Here is a 15,243-nt window from a genome sequence, read left to right on the forward strand (position 1 = left end):
AACGCGGGCGGCTGGGATGGAGAAAAAAAAGAAAAAGGGCAACGAATGATACATCTCCGAGGAACGGCAAACTAACGGAAGAAAGAAGGAAAGGGAAGGAAGAACCGAGGCGAAGAGGAAGGGCAGCAGAGGAGGAGGAGCAGGAGGCGATGGATTTTAGGCTGACTGCCGGTGGGTGGGAGGTGTGGCTTCTCTCCTCTGCAACCCGTAAAGGGGAAAGGAAATAATAACTAACGGCCCTCCCCCGCCGATTTTTGCCCGACACCCACACAGAGGCACAGAGACGCCCCTTTGACAGACGGCGGTGGACAGCCAAGCGAAGGAAGCATGAACTCCCTGTGCTTCTCCTGTGTGGCGTCTCATTACTCTTTGAATCTTAAAGCTAACATCCTCCCTTTTCCCCCTGTGCGTGCGCGCCCTTGTGTGTGTGTGTGTAATGGTTCTTGCGAACGCGCCGGCCTCGTGCCGAAGCGGTGTTTGCACGGGAGTGAAGCTTTCTCGCTGTTCTCTCTGCTGGCTCTTCTCGGTGGTGTCTTCTACTGGTGGTGGGGAGAGGGGGGCACCGCGGCACACGACGACGAGAGGTGAAAGAGGGACAGAAAACACGGAGTGTTAGAATGGAGGCGAACGTCTCGCGCGAGTCCACCACGGAACCTCCGCCAGGGCGGGAGGATGTTGGGATGGTGTCTTCCTCAACCGCGACGTCGGCATCCACACGACGACGACGACGACGACGACGACGGCGGCGGCGGCGGCAGCTACGGCGGCAATGGCGACGGCAGGGGCGCCAAGCGACGGCGATGACGGCGACGGCGTCAGCAACGACAGGGCCAACGCGTTGGCCCGCAGCTTTGAGGAGCTGCTTGACGCCGAGGTGTCGGTGAATCCTGCGAAGCTGCGTGAGGCCTCACGGGCCGGCATTCCGCCGCTGTACCGCAGCCCTGTCTACCTCTACCTACTGGGCGTCGCCTTTGTGGACAAGTCGCGTGAAATGTCGCTGGAACGAATGCAGGAGAAGGACTTTGAGCAGTTGCTGTCGACCTTCGCCCGAATTGCCGCCTCGGATGAGACCGGGCGGCGACCATCTGTGAAGGGGCGCATCATGCAGCCGCTGGCACCGCTCACGCCGCATGACGCTGAGAGCATCCCACTGATTACCCGACAGGAGAGCCAGTTTGCAAACGGCTACCTGTGCTCAGGCCGCAACTTCTCCGTGGGCTACGCGGCGTGGCTAAAGCTGTACGCCAACTTGCGGTATCTGCCGCGGTTTGTAGGGAATTCGGTGCGCCGGCAGCGGATGGAGGCCGCGTGGCAGGCCCTGCACGTCACAAACTCAGAGGCGTCGCCCGATGAAGTGCAGGATTTGTTTGACCTGGCGCTAGTGTTTGAGTCGGTGCATAGCACGGCGCGGGATATTTACTTCTCTACCGCCTCCCTCTACCACTTGCTGACGCACCACGGAAACGTGCTGCAGAGTGCGCAGTGTCTGCAAAGGAACTGCGGTGCATTTCTCATGCTGTTTCGCGCCACGAACTTTGACCTCTACCGCCACTTTGTGGCGGAGGGCGTCACTGTCGTGGAGTGGGTGCCGGGGATGCTGAGGACACTTCTGGCCGGCCGGCTGCATGAGGACGACCTGCTGCGCCTCTGGGACGTACACTTGGCAGGCGCGCTGGAGCACCTGAGCTGCCCGCTGCACCCGTACGTCTGCCTGGCAATTCTTGCGGAGATGACGGAGGTGCTGCTCGAGTGTGAGAGGTCCGGCATCATTGAGCGGCTGCGGCACCTCCCGCGCATCAACGCTGGCAGCATCATTCAGAAGGCCATCTCGCTGAAGGAGTCTGTTTTCTCAAAAGGTCTGCTGTGAGCCAAGTGTGCAGCTGCGTATGTCGTTTTTGTGTCTGTGCATTGTATGAAGTGATGGAGTTGGGAGTGGAGTGGAGGGAGGAGGGGGGTGGCGAGGCAAAGTTTGCGCAACTGCGGCATTGGGCTGAGTAGGTGCCCATATTTCCCTGCATGGGCCCCGCAACGCACGCAGACACGCCCACCCGTGAACGTGTCCATGCGACTGCAACGACTAGACGTCTCTCTCTCTCTCTCTCTCTCTCTGCAAGTGTGAACGACTTCCGCCTTGCTCTGTTTGGCGCTGCGCCGCCAGAACCATCTTTTGCTCGGAAGGAAAGAAGGACGGAAGGAGGGTGCGCCTGTGGAATGCATGCCACCGTCGCCCCGGGAAGCTACTGGGCCGCTTTGCAGAAGCAGCTCGCCGCCTCCAACCCTCCCGCCACTCGGCCCGCGACAGCAGCCACAACGTCGTCGTCGCCGTCGCGCGGCGCACGCGGGCACCCGCAGCACGGCAAGGGTGTCGTCATTGAGAACAGTAGTCTTTTGGGGGGCCTCAACGACCCTGACGAGGCGATGGCGTTTCGGCAGTCCAGCGCCGCGGCGGCTGCGGCAGTAGCAGCAGCGGGGGAACTCGTGCAGGTGAGCCCAGCATGCAACGGCAGCGGCAGAACCCGCTCGCTCGTGGTGGACTTTATCGATGAGTGCGTGCGCAGAGGTGTGTCGGAGTCCGTCATTGTCGAGCACGTCATGTTCATGGTCCACGCGATGCAGGAGGAGATCAACCTGACGGAGGCCTTGCATGCACGCTTCCACCAGGACCGCCTGCGCCAGTACGAGATGCTCGAATTGTCAAAGACGCTAGAGCGGCAGCGAGTCTACCACGATGAACAGCAACAGCAGCAGCAACAACAACAACAGGGCAGCAATAGGAAGAAACCGCATGAGCCTGCGAAGGAAAACAAGGATTTGGTACAAAGCCAGGAGCGTGAGGGCAATGCCCCGCCGTGGCGTCAGGCGCGGTGGAACGCGGCACCCGTCGTCGGAGGTCGCGTTGGCGGGCGTCGTGGGCGCCAGGCGTTGCCGTCGAGCAATGAGAGTCGTGCGCGCGTGGCATTTACGCAGACGCCGCTGGATGGCACTGAGCCGCAGCGACAGGAAAGAGGGGGGAATTGGGGCACTGCAGCAGCAACTTTTCAGCGCTTCATGCGGCCGACGGATGCCAGCAATAGGAAAGAGCGACGAAAGTACAGGGCGGTCTCGGAGGAGCTGCATGCGCCTCCTCCCCCGCCGCGAGTGATGCGAGCGCAGAAGTTCACGACGCCGACCCTGCCAGGGGCGCGGTGTCGGCGTCTGCCGCTTGGCAAGGACGCGTTTGCCCGGCGTGGGCGTCAGCGGCTTGTGGGCAAACCGGGCAGCGCGGGCGACAGTCACCTGACGTGGTCCGACGACGACGACGACGGCGATGACGAGGACGGTAATACGCTCCCCCTTCCAAAATACCCTGGTGAGGGGCGCAGCCCCAACCCTAGGGCAGAAGACGCTCCACAGCTGGAGGGAGAAGCCACGCCCTCCGACACCGTGCTTTCCTCCTTGTCACCACCGCGCAGCGAGACTCTTCGTGCCGGTGACGGCGTCCCTGCGACAGGGCTCGACGTTGTGGATAAAGGGCCTGAGAAGAGGCAAACAGACTTGGTGGGGGATTTGGGCCGGTGGGCAGCGGGGAGTTTCCCTGCCACTGCCACTGTCTCTGCATCCGCGGCCGCCCCGCCGTTATCCGCTTGCACCCCCTCATTCTTTCCGAGCCCGCAGCTGCAGGCGTACATCGAGCAAAGCCGGCGCAAGGTACGGGAGGTGGAGCGTGTTTTGGCGAGCACACCTGAGTGCAGCAGTATGCGGGGCGCGCGGTGAGGCCGTACCGCAATCGCGAAGCTTCTTCTTCTTCCCGCGTAAGTTCTCGGAGCTGTTCCGAGAGAGGCGTCCCAGAGGAGCGGGGATGCTCGTTGAGAAGTTTATTGCTGTTCTTGTTCTTGTTGTTGTTGTTGCTTCTTGCCCCTCAGACGCCATTGTCTTTGGTGCGCTTATTTATCTGCGTCTGCTAGAGAGGAGGAGGAGCCTTTGTACACTTATCTTCGGGTGGAAGCATACCCACTGCAGTGGCGAGCCTGGGGGAAGGGAGGGAAATGAGGTGATGCATGCCGGCGCAAAAGGGGAGGCGTGGGCGGTGGGGCACTGCTGCATCGGTTAATGTCAACGCTCAACTCTATCTCTCCCTTTCCTCTCCTCTCATGCCCGCACAATAATGTTTTGGTTTTAATCTCGACTGACTTAACGAGGGAGCGGGCAGCCAAGAAGGAATGGCGGAGCGGTTTTGCGTGCACCTGGCGCCCCTTGACGTCAGCCTCATGGCGGAGGAGAAAAACGGCGAGGTGGCGCCGCTGCTGCACGTAGAGTTCCACATGCAGCAGCGGGGGGACGCCCTGTACGATGAGGCGGAGCTGCGTGCGGAAGGGCGGGACACCAAATCCAGGGCCTTGCTCACGAGGCTTTACTACGGCGCTGCGAATATTGTGCGTGAAATTGAGGCGGGTCCCGCCCTCGTGCGGGGTCGCCCCATCGCCGCGGGGGGTTCGCGTCGCTCCTCAGCACACCTCCACCTGCAAAACGGTGACCGGCTGTTCTTCCAGCAGCCGGTGGAGGCGGGGGACTACATGTTGGCCGTCACCGTCCCGGCGGGTGTGTGGCGGTGGCTGGGGCCGGTGACGCTGCAGATTCTCCTGGCGACGGCGGTGCGGGGGTATGAAATAGCGACAAGCGTCGCCGCCGTTGCCTCCGTCCCGACGTACTACCCGCTGCGGGAGCGCCTAACCGAGAGCGCGGGGGCCGTCGAGGACGCGGTGCGGAGGCGCATGCAACAAGTCATGGAATTTGTGGAATTGTTAAGCGAATGCGAGCACCACGAGACGGCGTCGTCCGCAGCGCTGCTGCGAGGCGGCCAGGAGGTCGTTCTCGCCACGCAGCGACTGTGCCACGAGCGCCCCTCACCGGCGCGCAGCGACAGCCGCCTGTCAGGCACACTGCAGCAGCTACTGTGGTCGGCGACGAGCTACGCCGACTACGTTTCCCTCAGCGGTGCCTTCGCCAGCGGCGGAGTGTGCAGTGGGCACAAACGCCTCGTGGTCACGGCGGCGGCGGTGTGGTACCGCGGTGTGCCCCTCTTCAACAGCGGCCCCGGCGACGACTTCGAGGCGTATCTCTTGCCAGCCGCCCTTGTGGCGTATGCGGATCGCTGCTTGGCTTCTCGGGAGGCCACCGCGGTGCAACAGCCCATCACTGTGAAGTGCCTTTCAATGCACCGGCAGACCGCCCAAGAGGCGCCACGCGCCGCGGGTTACGTGCGGCAACATGAGGACGCAAAGGAACAGACGGCCGCCGTCACTCTTGCGTTTGTCTCGTTAGGCGGGTGGATCATTGCGCTGCACATGGAGGCCGCACTGAACGCCTTCACTGGCGCCCCCATGCCGCACATCGTCTCTGGCGTAACGGAGCTCATCACCAGGACACTAGAAACCCCGCGCTTTGCCACGCTGGTCCGCCTGCACACCGCGGGAGGACAAGTGATGATGGAAGGCCAAACCGCGAGCACCACCGTCAGTCCTGCTCCTACGACCGCGGCGGCGGCTGCTGCTATGACCGCCGCGTCCGCTTGTATTCTCCGTGGCGTGCGACACTTTGGCCTCTTCGCACACTTCTGCGCTGGCGCCAGCTACGCGACGACGGTAGCGCGGGACATTTGCCTCTACCGTTACCGCCAGACCGCCCCGAGCGAAGTGGTGAGCAATGAGTGGAGCCTGTGGCCGAGACACACGCAAACGGCCGTGCAACGCCTGGTGGAACTCAGTGCTCTGACGCTCCGACGGCGGTGTCGAAAGGCGTGTGGCGGCGGCGTGGAACGACTCGCAACGTTTTCTTTGCTTCGCGGGCGCCGCTCCGTTGTTGTGCTCTTGGCTGTCCCTGCCTGCAGCCCTGTGCCCAAAGTTGTGTTCTTTTTGGCGGAACTGGAGCCGGAGGGCATTCCGGCGGCGACCGAGTTGCGCGCCTTCGCAACGTGGGTGTTGAAAAAGGTTGTCTGAGGAGAGAATGGAAGCGGGAGGAGACAACGAACCTGTCCATTATTATTATTTGTTCTGTTGTTTGTTTTTTGTTTTTCGTCGCTGCGTTGCATTGCTGCTTCTTTCTGTTCCTCCGTTTTCCATAGACTCAACTGCCAGTATTGACACGAATGGTCGTTGTTGTTGTTGTTGTTTTTCTCTCTTACTCTCTCTGTGTGGGTTCGTCATTCCCCGCCCACCGGCGTGCACTGCTGCTGCCGTGAACCGCCTTCTCACTTCTGATTCATCTCCTTTCGCCGCCTGCGGTGTGCGTGCGTGCGTGTAGTTTATTTGTTGTTGTTGCGTTGTCCTGCGTGTGCGCGGCAACACGAGACGCGGAGGGGTGGCACTCCACCGGGCCTGGGTACTGCTGCGGTGACTGCCGAGGATGCCGCGCGCGCATGGCATTCCGTTGCCCGCGAACCTCCCGCGCAGCGGCGAGGCGGAGGACGACGACGACGACGACGAACTCGTGCGGCAGCTCGTCGAGGCGGCCGACGTGGACGCGGTCATTGAGCGCATGGAGCTGCAGCACCAGCGCCGCCTCTCCCCCATCGTTCAGGGCCTGAAACCCTTCAGCCGCCCGCCCCGCCGCGAGCCGCGCCCCGCCGCCCGCGGCCAGCCACGACATCAACCACCACCGCCACCACCGTCGCCACCACCGTCGTCGTCGTCGCCGCCGCCGCCGCCGCCGTGCGAAACGCGGCTCAGTGCGCCGCTGCGCTCGCCGGCGGGGGACGCGGGGCTGCAGGGGAACCACGGGGAGCCGGTGCGGGGCGTGTGGGCCCCGCCGCCCCCCACGGCGGGCACGTCGCCGGCGTCCTCCGTGTGCACCGCGGCGGAGCTGCGGCGGTGGCGGTTAGATTTCGGCGCGCCGCCGCCGCCTCTGCGGTCGCCGCGCCCCTCCGACGAGGACGCCTCCTCCGCCCCGCACGAGAACGACCACACGGAGAAGCCCTCCGTCAACCGGCGGCATCGGGCGCGTGAGCACCGGGCCCCGAGGATGCGGCCCCCGATTGAGTCGCCCGCCCTGGTCAATTCACCGCCGCCGCCGCCGCCGCCGCCCGTGGCGCAGGGCAGGCGGGCAGGCAGTGGGGCGCAGCAGCGCCGGCGTTACGGTGACCGTCACCGGGCACCGTCACCGGGTGAGTCGCCCCACTATTCCGCGCGCCGGCAACTGGATCTGCAACGCTCGTACTGTGAGCTGTCGAGTATTCGCGGCGCATCCCTTGAACGACCTGCACGACGAAGTCAGAGTGCCCGGGGTGGCTACTATGACCGCTACTACGACCCCAACTTTCGCGGCGACGTTTACCGGAGGGCTCCCGCGCTCGCACGCATGGAGGCTCCTTCGCGGCGTCGACGCTCCGCTTCGCCTCCGGCCGCCGTCCCGGCCCTGTCTCCCGCCGCAGAAGAGGATGCGTGGACCCAGCACACAGGGATGGGCTCCTGCTACGACCGAAGGGATTATTGGGGCTACATGGGAAACGGCTTTGAGGGAACACCTACGGCCACCACGGAGGAGGCGCACACGCCGGACGACGTGGACTACGATGAGGAGGAATATGGTGCATTTGCCGCGGTGCCGCCGCGCATCATAGAACGTGAGCAACACCTGCGCTCACGGGTGGTGGAGCCGCCACTGACTAACTCCGACGCAGCCGCCGGCTCCGCAGATGGTAGAGGGAAAGCTGTGGAGCAAGAGCCCGCGGCGAGCGAGGAGAACAACACAAAGAACAACTACGGATCCCACGGTCCAACTTATACCACGCACTCCGTTCAGCCACGATCACCGCATTACCTGGATGCGAACGGCGCTGGTGCAAGTAATAAAGTGCTTAGCCCCTCTGATCAGGAAACCACGCATGCGGGGCCGTCGTTGTCGTCCTTGGCCGCCACACCACGAGAACGCGCCACGGTGGAGGCACAAGAACAGGGCAAGGCGTCTAACGGCCGCTCGGAGTCTTGGAGTCACCCTCAGGCTCTGCTGGCACGAGGGCCTTCGACGGTTCCTCCAGGAAGCGATGAACATACGTTGCGCCCTGACAATACCGCAGGACGTCAAGGCGTGCAGCGCATTAGCCCTGCATTGTCACCAACGCGGCAGCGGGATCAAAGATCAGCTGCGCAAAGCCCGCGTGATGCCGACCCTCGCGACAACGGGAACGGAAACAGGAACCCCAAACGAGATCGAAAGGAGGAGGCCGCTGCTTCACCGGGGCATGGCGAGATGACGCAGCACACACACGAGCAGCGCAATCCACGGGCGGTGGCTAGGGGTGCTGGAAAGGAGAAGAAGGTGGTCTCCCCTTCCCGATCAAATGGAGAGGACTCCTCCGATTCGTATACGTACTCTAGCTACACTTGCTCCTCCGACGGCTCACTGGGCATGGAACCGCTATCGATTCCGGCAGCGGCAGCGGAGGTCAAACCAAAAAATATTCCAAAAAGCGCCTCCGCTGCGGTGGGGCCGCTGCTACGAGCCAAAGCCTTCCCGCCGCCGGGTCCGTCTGTGCATCCTCCTCCAACAAACCAGGAAGGCAAAAGGGTGAAGCAGCCGACACCACACTCTCACTGTCTGCTGCAGCAACGGCAAATATCAGGACCACCTCCGCCCCCCGGCTTTAAAATGGCATCGGCGGCACCATTTCGCCCTTCGCTTCAGAATTCATTTTTAGAAATTCATTCCGATAACACGCCGGACCTTGGCTTCGTCCCTATGGCTGAGGCAGCCAGCGCTTACTCCTTCTCCAAACGATCATACCCACGAGAGAGGCCTGTGACAGGTGCTTCACGCCCTGATGCAAGCCTGCGGAGTGTTTCTAGGTCAACGGCATCGAGGATGCCATATGTGTCGTACCTGCCACATTCTCTGCTGGGACCAGAAAGGTCCTCGGTGCCGGTGCCAAAGCCGTTGCCTACGCAGACCGTTCCGCAGGGGCAACACCGAGGCGCCTCTGTACCTGCCTCCATAACGGGGCTTCCCATTGAGTCTCAAGAGATCGTCTGGCGTACGAGCGACGGTGGTCGTGTCGAGGGCAAGAAACATCACAGTCCCTCGGCTGTGAAGGCAGCGTTGACTCGGCACGACGCTTTTCCGCAGCCGAGAAGTATGTCTCTAGGGACCAATCCGCCACCGCCAAGTAGGATTCCACTTCGAGCGAGAAACTCAATCAGTGAAATGCGAAGTTCGAGCGTCAACCGTGTTGTTGAGGTGCCACAGCGACGACCGAGTAGAGAGGCCTCGCTTGCCGTCAATCAGCAGCCAAGGAGCTCGATAGCCACTTATCCTGGCAGCGCGGCAAACGCGTATAACACACGTGACGAGACGAATGCAGTACAAACAGTCGTTATCCAGCTTCCGTATAAAGCAAGGTAGGGAGATGCTGCACTTTTCCCCTCGTTTTGCTTGCATACAAGAGATCCCACCGTGTTATATATTTGTTTGCTTTTCTGCCAATTAGTTGTAGAGAGGGGAATAGATGGGAATGAGGGTGTGTTATTCTTGTTGTTCATTGTTGATGCAGTCCTAGGCAGTATGCTGGAAGCAAATTAAATTGACGGGCGTAGCGCGGCGCGGGGCACCTGCGTGATTGATGGGAAAAGTGGGATTGGCCTGTTTGTTTGTCGCCTTTCCCCAGCTATGTCGCATTGTCTGTGTGCTTCACCCTTTATCTTGCATGGCAGTTCATTTCAGACGCGACTGTGTGGTGTCCCGTCTTTCTTTCTTTCTTTCTTTTTTGCTTCTGTACATACATACATGTTTACCGCCCCCCCACCTCCACCACGCGGGACGTTTATGTATAAATAAACTCCCTCGCCTCCACATGCGCTGCCGCGTCTGACGTCAGCGTCTCCGTTACGTTGCCTGTGCGGCCGCTGCGGTCACCGTGGGGGCGCATCATGGGCACTGTCATGCCACCTCCGTCAGGAATAAAACTGTATCTTGCTTCCTTTCCTTTCCTTTCCTTTCCTTTCTCTTCCTTTCCCTTGTGTCTGTGTGTCCGTGGGGATGGGGGCGTCCCGTCCGAAATGGCTGAAGAGAGCAGCTACGATTATTGGGGTGGGGGGTGGGAACTTCGACGCGATGGTGGCGGCCGTAAGTGCAGCCAGTGTTGGGCAGTCGTGGGCCGAGAAGTACAAGCCGGCGACCATCGCCCAGATGTGTTACCCGGCGGCTGCGAACAAACTAAAGGCGTGGGTCGAGGCATTCGACGCCGATGGTGCCAAGAGGCGGGGCGCCCTGCTATCCGGTCCCCCCGGCGTGGGGAAGACAACCTCCGTCTACGTGGTGGCCAGGGCGCTTGGCCGCGTTGTTGTCGAGTACAATGCCAGCGACTTCCGCAGCGGCAAGTCCCTCCGCGAGCACGTCACAGTTGCGATCAACAACCACGCCTTTAATGCGAACGCCTCCGCGTACGCCAAGATACTTCTGCTCATGGACGAAGTGGACGGCTGCGACGTTGGCGGGGTGAAGGAGATTATAGAAATGATCAAGACAACAAAGATACCAATTGTGTGCACTTGCAACGACCGCTGGCACCAGAAGCTGCGGTCCCTCATGAACTACGTGGAAGACATCCGCGTCACCCGGCCCCCCTGCAATATTGTGGCAAACTACCTCTGCGACAAAGTATTGGCCCGCGAAGGAATTTCCCTCTCGAAACAGCTCCTGCAGGACGTCATTCAGCGGTCTGGAAGCGATATTCGCAGCATGTTGAACAACCTGCAGGTGTGGTGTCTGGATCGCACCTCGCTGGAGCAGAAGGCCCTCGCGGCGTGCGCCGTGCAGTCGGCGAAGGACAGTGACGTGGGTTTGTTTGAGGCGGCGGAAAAGTTTCTGCTGCAAGGCACCTCCCGCGGCAGGCCCCACTCCATTGAGGAGTTGCAGACCACCTTTTATAATTCGGATCTGGTGGATTTGTTTGTGCAGGAAAACTACATTCACTTCAACCCCGAGGGCCGGGATTGGATGGAGGCCGTGGCGCGCCGCCGACTCCATCTCGCTTGCCGACGTCGTGCAACGCGTCATGTACTTTGGGCAGAACTGGTCCGTTTCGCGTGCCCATGTGCAGCTCTCCAGCATTGCGCCCTGTGCCTTTACCCGCGGCCACTACGAGTCTTTTCTCTCCGGGCAGCAGGCTTCGTTTGACCGACAGCGCCCTGTGAAGTTTCCCTCGTGGCTTGGGCAGAACTCCAGCGCGAACAAAAATAAGCGGCTCCTTCGTTGCCTGACGCTGCAGGCCTCACACCACACGAGGGGCATTAGCGGCAACCAGGAGGACGCGCTGCTGGACTACATTCCGCTGGGCTGGGAGGGCGCCCTCACGCAGCCGCTAGTGGAGCGAGGAAAGGCGGCCCTCGACGAGGTCATTCGCGTCATGGATCAGTACCACATTTTGCGCGATGACTGGGAGTTTGTTCAGGCCGTCTCGCACTTCAAAAAGATGCGGGCCTCGCCTCTCAACGCCGCGGGGGGAGACATACCGGCGGCCGTCAAGTCGGCCTTCACCCGGGAATTCAACAAGACGCACCACACCGAGAGTTTTGTGAAGGGGGCGCTGCAGCACATGGCTGGCGTGGACACTCAAGCCGACGACGCCGAGGCGGAGGCGGAGAATGCGGACGATGGAAAAGGGCTGCTGAAGGGCGGCGCAGGGGCCACCAAAAAGCCGGCGGCGAAGAGGGCGGCGGCGAAGAAGGCGGCGGCGAAGAAGGAGTCCGCGCCAAAGCCCAAGGCAAAGCGGGCGCCACCGAAGGCCAAGAAGGCAGCGGCAAAGCGGCGAAGAAAGGCGAAGGAGTCGGACTCTGAAGATGAGTTCACCGGGGACAGCTCCGACAGCTCCGACAGCTCTGACGAGTGACGCTGTTGACTGCGTCTTCTCCGCGTGTCCGGGGGAGCGAGGGGAGAGGCGGAGCGGCAGCATGGACATCTGTTCTACACGTGGTGAGGAGCACTGGAGAGGCTTTTATTATAATTACCACTCCATTTGTTGTTGTTGTTTGTTTTTTTGCTTCATTCCCGAGTGTGTCCCGCACCACCACAGGCGCCCCTTTGTGCATTTTTTTTCTTCTTTTTTTTCTCTGCTTCGATAACGCACGCGGCGGGCGGATGCTGCCCCCCCCCCCCCCACCAAACCACGCACATGCCTCTTGCCGCAGTTGGCTACTTACACCCCTTTCTTGTTTCCTCCTCCTCCTGCTGCTGCTGCTGCTGCTGCGTGAGCTGTGATTTGTGTGGACTCTCGTTGCAGCCACCCTTCTTCTTTCTCTTTCCTTTTATCCCTTTTGGTGGGAGTGGTGGAGGCTGTGTGCGGTGTACAAGATGCTGCAAGCAGAGGTGCATCCGGTGGAGCATGTGAGGATCGGCAAGCACGTATTCCCGATCTACTCACACCCACTGCTGCGAAGGAAGCTGAAAGATGAAGCCTTATTGGAGCAGGAGATCGAGAGGCGGCTTCACAACCCGCGGCTTCTGCATGCGGTGAATGAAGTAGTGGAGCAGCTCCTGCGAGAGGGCGTGACGGGTGGCGTTAGCGAAGATATGGTGGCAGATCACCTTGAGGCCGTGCTTGGCCGCCTGGACAACTACTTTAGTGACAGTGAACCGGCGGGCACCGCGCCCCCGCCGCCGAACAGGCCGCCGCCGGGCGACAATCGTCCGGATGTCCTCCCGGCTGTGCGGCTGCCGCCGCCGCCGCCGCCGCCTTCCTTTTCCGTGCGTCGTGTGTTTTCCTCGACAAGCCGTGACCGTGCCACCCCTTCTGCGCAAGCGCCATCGACTCAGCAGCGGGGGCCGCAGGCGGCGCGGGAGCCCCAACGGGCCCTGACCGCTGAACGGGATGCCGAGGAAGATGCGGATGGCGAGTTGGGGCCTCTCGCGCTTGTAGGACTCTCCCGCCGGCATCTTTTTCCCTCCCACGCTGCTCGAGCGGAGGAGGCGTGCGAGGTTGACCCGCTGCCGTCGTTTTTGCCGGAGTCTTCCGCGGCGTCACCGCGGCCACGAGGCGGCAAGGGCGAGCAGCAGAAGCCAAAGCTGCACCCGCCCCGTCAATGCAGCCGGGAGGCTCCGCCGGAGTGGAGGAGTGCGGTGCGCTCGCTTTTTTACTCCCTGCTGTCGCTCCACCTGCAGGAAAGCGGCGGGGTCCGACCGGAGGAGATGGACCTGCGTGGTGGGGCGCCGGGTCCGCTGCGCCTGCAGGGGTCCGAGCTATCCGCGCTAAGTCCACAGGCGTTCAGGGCGTTGGATGTGACGCTCGACGGGAACTCATCCGCCATTCACTGCCGTCGGCCCCCCGCGCCCAGCATTCTTCAGCGCTCCCACGCCCAGCGGGCGAAGATGCCGATGGGGGCGGAGCCAACGGCGCTGCGTCGAAGGGTGATGGCCACTCTGGCGCAGTCACAACCCACCACCTGCGTGGAGAAGAGGCGTCTGCCTGCGACAGGGGCGTCACTGGGCCATGCGTGGGGGGGCGTGGAGCCGTCGGCCAGCCTGCGGCCCGCAGGGGGGAGCGGGCAACTGGATTTGCCAGGCGACACAACTCGCAGCCGCGTCTTGGCCTCTATCCTGGAAAACATAGACGCGCAGCGGAGAAGCGCGCGGGGCACCGTGAATGTACAGAGATAGTAAACACAATGCATGGGTCTCTCTCTCTCTCTCTTTATATATATATATATATATATATCTCTGCGCGTGTGCCTTCTGATCCTCTTTGTTGCTGCTGCGTGTGTTTTTCTTGCCAACCACACGAGACAGAAGCGAACTTCACACCTTGCGCTTCTGTCTCGTCTCTTCCGAAGTACGTGGCCGCCCCCTCTCTCTTTCTCTTTCCACTCCGCTCCATATTTTGCATCGGCGAGGACAATGCATCAACAACAAGTAAATAAGGAAGGGGACCTCACCGAACGCTGCAGCCTGTGAAGTGGTGGTGGTGGGTGCAACGGGGCGGTTAGAATGGCAAGCTCCTCTTCACAGGAAACGGCATGCAAAGTTCCAGCCACACGACTGGCGAGCAGCAAGGCCCCGTCCAAGGCTCCCACAGCAACATCAAAGGCACCTAAAGATACGCCCGCCGCCTCCACCGGGAAGCAAACGACGCTGCCGCGTAGTTCAGCAACAAAGACCAATCTATCGCTCCAGTTGACGCCATCGACACGAAAGAAAGGCGGGGGCTCGTCACCCCCTGTTTACTTGACTTCACAAACAAAAACAGTCACACCAACGCCGGTGCTCGCTACGCCCTCAGAGGCCCCCCCGGATGAATCCTTGCAGGTAGCGACGCATGATTGCCTACATACTCCTATTGGGCCACCACGAGAGATGCACCAGATGCCGGAGAACAAGGATGGGCAGCAGAAGGAGAGCGCCACGGATGCAGAGCACTCCGCGGCGAATGCGAAAGTACACGTGGAGGATGATGCTCCTCCACCATTGCAGGCATCCACTCCACCCTCAGCGGCGGAACCCGGCAATGAACGACTGTGGCAGGCCGTGGAAAAGGGACGGCACAATAGTGACTTCACGGGAAAAGAGGGTGTCATTCAGCAACTGATTAAGGCTGAAGAACGCATTGGCGAACTTTCTCTGGAGGTAGCAAGGCTAAAGAAGGCAATGAACCCAGATGGAAACCCGATATTTTTCCGCCATACTTTATGGATGGAAAGTGAGATGGAAAAGCTGAAACGGGAGCTTAACCGAGAGCGAACATCTACAAAGCACCATCTCGAAGCCCACAGGAAGAGCTTGATAGCGCTTAATAAACTCCAGGAAGTCATGGATCCATATGGAGATCGTGCCTCGCTGCTCCGCCGCAACACGGAGCTAGAATGCCAGATACGTGACATGGCGAAGGAAGAATTCGAGCACCGCCTTGCCATCGCAGAACTACGGGAGGAGGTGGCCTTGAGGGAGACTCGGTACGGCAGTTGCTCCAGCGGCTCTGAATACGTGACGGTGCGCCTAGCCAGTCTTTGCGGCCTCTGTCGTGAGAAGCTGGGGGCCGAGGCGGATTGCCGTGTTGCACGTGGTCGTCTGGCGGAGCTCGCGGCGGCGAAGCCATTGGGCGCCGTTCCACCGTCTCTCTCGGGCCCCTGGCCCCCGGAGGTGACGCGCGTGCCGCGGGAGCCACGCGGGCGGGCACCGGCAATGCCGCCCCCGCCGCAGTCGGCCTGCAAAATGGGCACCAGCGAGCCCTCAGCGACGCCCCAACGGCCCGGCGGCGCAGCCAGTATGTGGAGAGAGCTCACGGCG

General features: G+C 61.4%; 8 protein-coding genes across 8 annotated transcripts, besides 14 other annotated features; all 8 read left to right on the forward strand.

Moving 5' to 3' along the window:
- Window positions 1-84: 84 nt before the first annotated feature.
- Window positions 85-147: a sequence feature (GA-rich).
- Window positions 148-715: 568 nt separating this feature from the next.
- Window positions 716-742: a microsatellite.
- A 27-nt stretch (window positions 743-769) lies between these two features.
- Tco025E_06690 (putative GTPase activating protein) lies at window positions 770-1,867 on the forward strand (the record flags this gene model as incomplete). The annotated part of the gene is made up of 1 exon (XM_029373565.1): window positions 770-1,867. One exon carries the CDS (start codon window positions 770-772, stop codon window positions 1,865-1,867), a length of 1,098 nt encoding a protein of 365 aa, XP_029226313.1.
- A 46-nt stretch (window positions 1,868-1,913) lies between these two features.
- Window positions 1,914-1,963: a microsatellite.
- Window positions 1,964-2,084: 121 nt separating this feature from the next.
- Window positions 2,085-2,109: a microsatellite.
- Window positions 2,110-2,173: 64 nt separating this feature from the next.
- Window positions 2,174-2,199: a microsatellite.
- Window positions 2,200-2,211: 12 nt separating this feature from the next.
- Tco025E_06691 (uncharacterized protein) lies at window positions 2,212-3,753 on the forward strand (the record flags this gene model as incomplete). The annotated part of the gene is made up of 1 exon (XM_029373566.1): window positions 2,212-3,753. One exon carries the CDS (start codon window positions 2,212-2,214, stop codon window positions 3,751-3,753), a length of 1,542 nt encoding a protein of 513 aa, XP_029226314.1.
- Window positions 3,754-3,854: 101 nt separating this feature from the next.
- Window positions 3,855-3,894: a microsatellite.
- A 305-nt stretch (window positions 3,895-4,199) lies between these two features.
- On the forward strand, window positions 4,200-5,975 carry Tco025E_06692 (putative pre-mRNA splicing factor ATP-dependent RNA helicase; the record flags this gene model as incomplete). The annotated part of the gene is made up of 1 exon (XM_029373567.1): window positions 4,200-5,975. One exon carries the CDS (start codon window positions 4,200-4,202, stop codon window positions 5,973-5,975), a length of 1,776 nt encoding a protein of 591 aa, XP_029226315.1.
- A 45-nt stretch (window positions 5,976-6,020) lies between these two features.
- Window positions 6,021-6,049: a microsatellite.
- A 78-nt stretch (window positions 6,050-6,127) lies between these two features.
- Window positions 6,128-6,151: a microsatellite.
- Window positions 6,152-6,252: 101 nt separating this feature from the next.
- Window positions 6,253-6,276: a microsatellite.
- Window positions 6,277-6,381: 105 nt separating this feature from the next.
- On the forward strand, window positions 6,382-9,372 carry Tco025E_06693 (uncharacterized protein; the record flags this gene model as incomplete). Its single annotated transcript, XM_029373568.1, has 1 exon — window positions 6,382-9,372. The coding sequence occupies one exon, from the start codon at window positions 6,382-6,384 to the stop codon at window positions 9,370-9,372; it is 2,991 nt and encodes a 996-aa protein (XP_029226316.1).
- A 339-nt stretch (window positions 9,373-9,711) lies between these two features.
- Window positions 9,712-9,739: a microsatellite.
- A 204-nt stretch (window positions 9,740-9,943) lies between these two features.
- Window positions 9,944-9,982: a microsatellite.
- A 23-nt stretch (window positions 9,983-10,005) lies between these two features.
- On the forward strand, window positions 10,006-11,145 carry Tco025E_06694 (replication factor C, subunit 1; the record flags this gene model as incomplete). Its single annotated transcript, XM_029373569.1, has 1 exon — window positions 10,006-11,145. The coding sequence occupies one exon, from the start codon at window positions 10,006-10,008 to the stop codon at window positions 11,143-11,145; it is 1,140 nt and encodes a 379-aa protein (XP_029226317.1).
- Window positions 11,146-11,374: 229 nt separating this feature from the next.
- Window positions 11,375-11,857, forward strand: Tco025E_06695 (replication factor C, subunit 1; the record flags this gene model as incomplete). The annotated part of the gene is made up of 1 exon (XM_029373570.1): window positions 11,375-11,857. One exon carries the CDS (start codon window positions 11,375-11,377, stop codon window positions 11,855-11,857), a length of 483 nt encoding a protein of 160 aa, XP_029226318.1.
- A 326-nt stretch (window positions 11,858-12,183) lies between these two features.
- Window positions 12,184-12,214: a microsatellite.
- Window positions 12,215-12,318: 104 nt separating this feature from the next.
- Tco025E_06696 (putative DNA mismatch repair protein MSH2) lies at window positions 12,319-13,620 on the forward strand (the record flags this gene model as incomplete). The annotated part of the gene is made up of 1 exon (XM_029373571.1): window positions 12,319-13,620. The coding sequence occupies one exon, from the start codon at window positions 12,319-12,321 to the stop codon at window positions 13,618-13,620; it is 1,302 nt and encodes a 433-aa protein (XP_029226319.1).
- A 17-nt stretch (window positions 13,621-13,637) lies between these two features.
- Window positions 13,638-13,654: a microsatellite.
- A 1-nt stretch (window position 13,655) lies between these two features.
- Window positions 13,656-13,678: a microsatellite.
- Window positions 13,679-13,947: 269 nt separating this feature from the next.
- On the forward strand, window positions 13,948-15,243 carry Tco025E_06697 (uncharacterized protein; the record flags this gene model as incomplete). Its single annotated transcript, XM_029373572.1, has 1 exon — window positions 13,948-15,243. A coding segment is annotated over one exon (1,296 nt), but the record flags the coding sequence as incomplete, so codon positions are not given.

This window comes from Trypanosoma conorhini (assembly GCF_003719485.1).
Source record: "Trypanosoma conorhini strain 025E chromosome Unknown Tco_14.4_contig_00465, whole genome shotgun sequence".
Taxonomy (NCBI): domain Eukaryota; phylum Euglenozoa; class Kinetoplastea; order Trypanosomatida; family Trypanosomatidae; genus Trypanosoma; species Trypanosoma conorhini.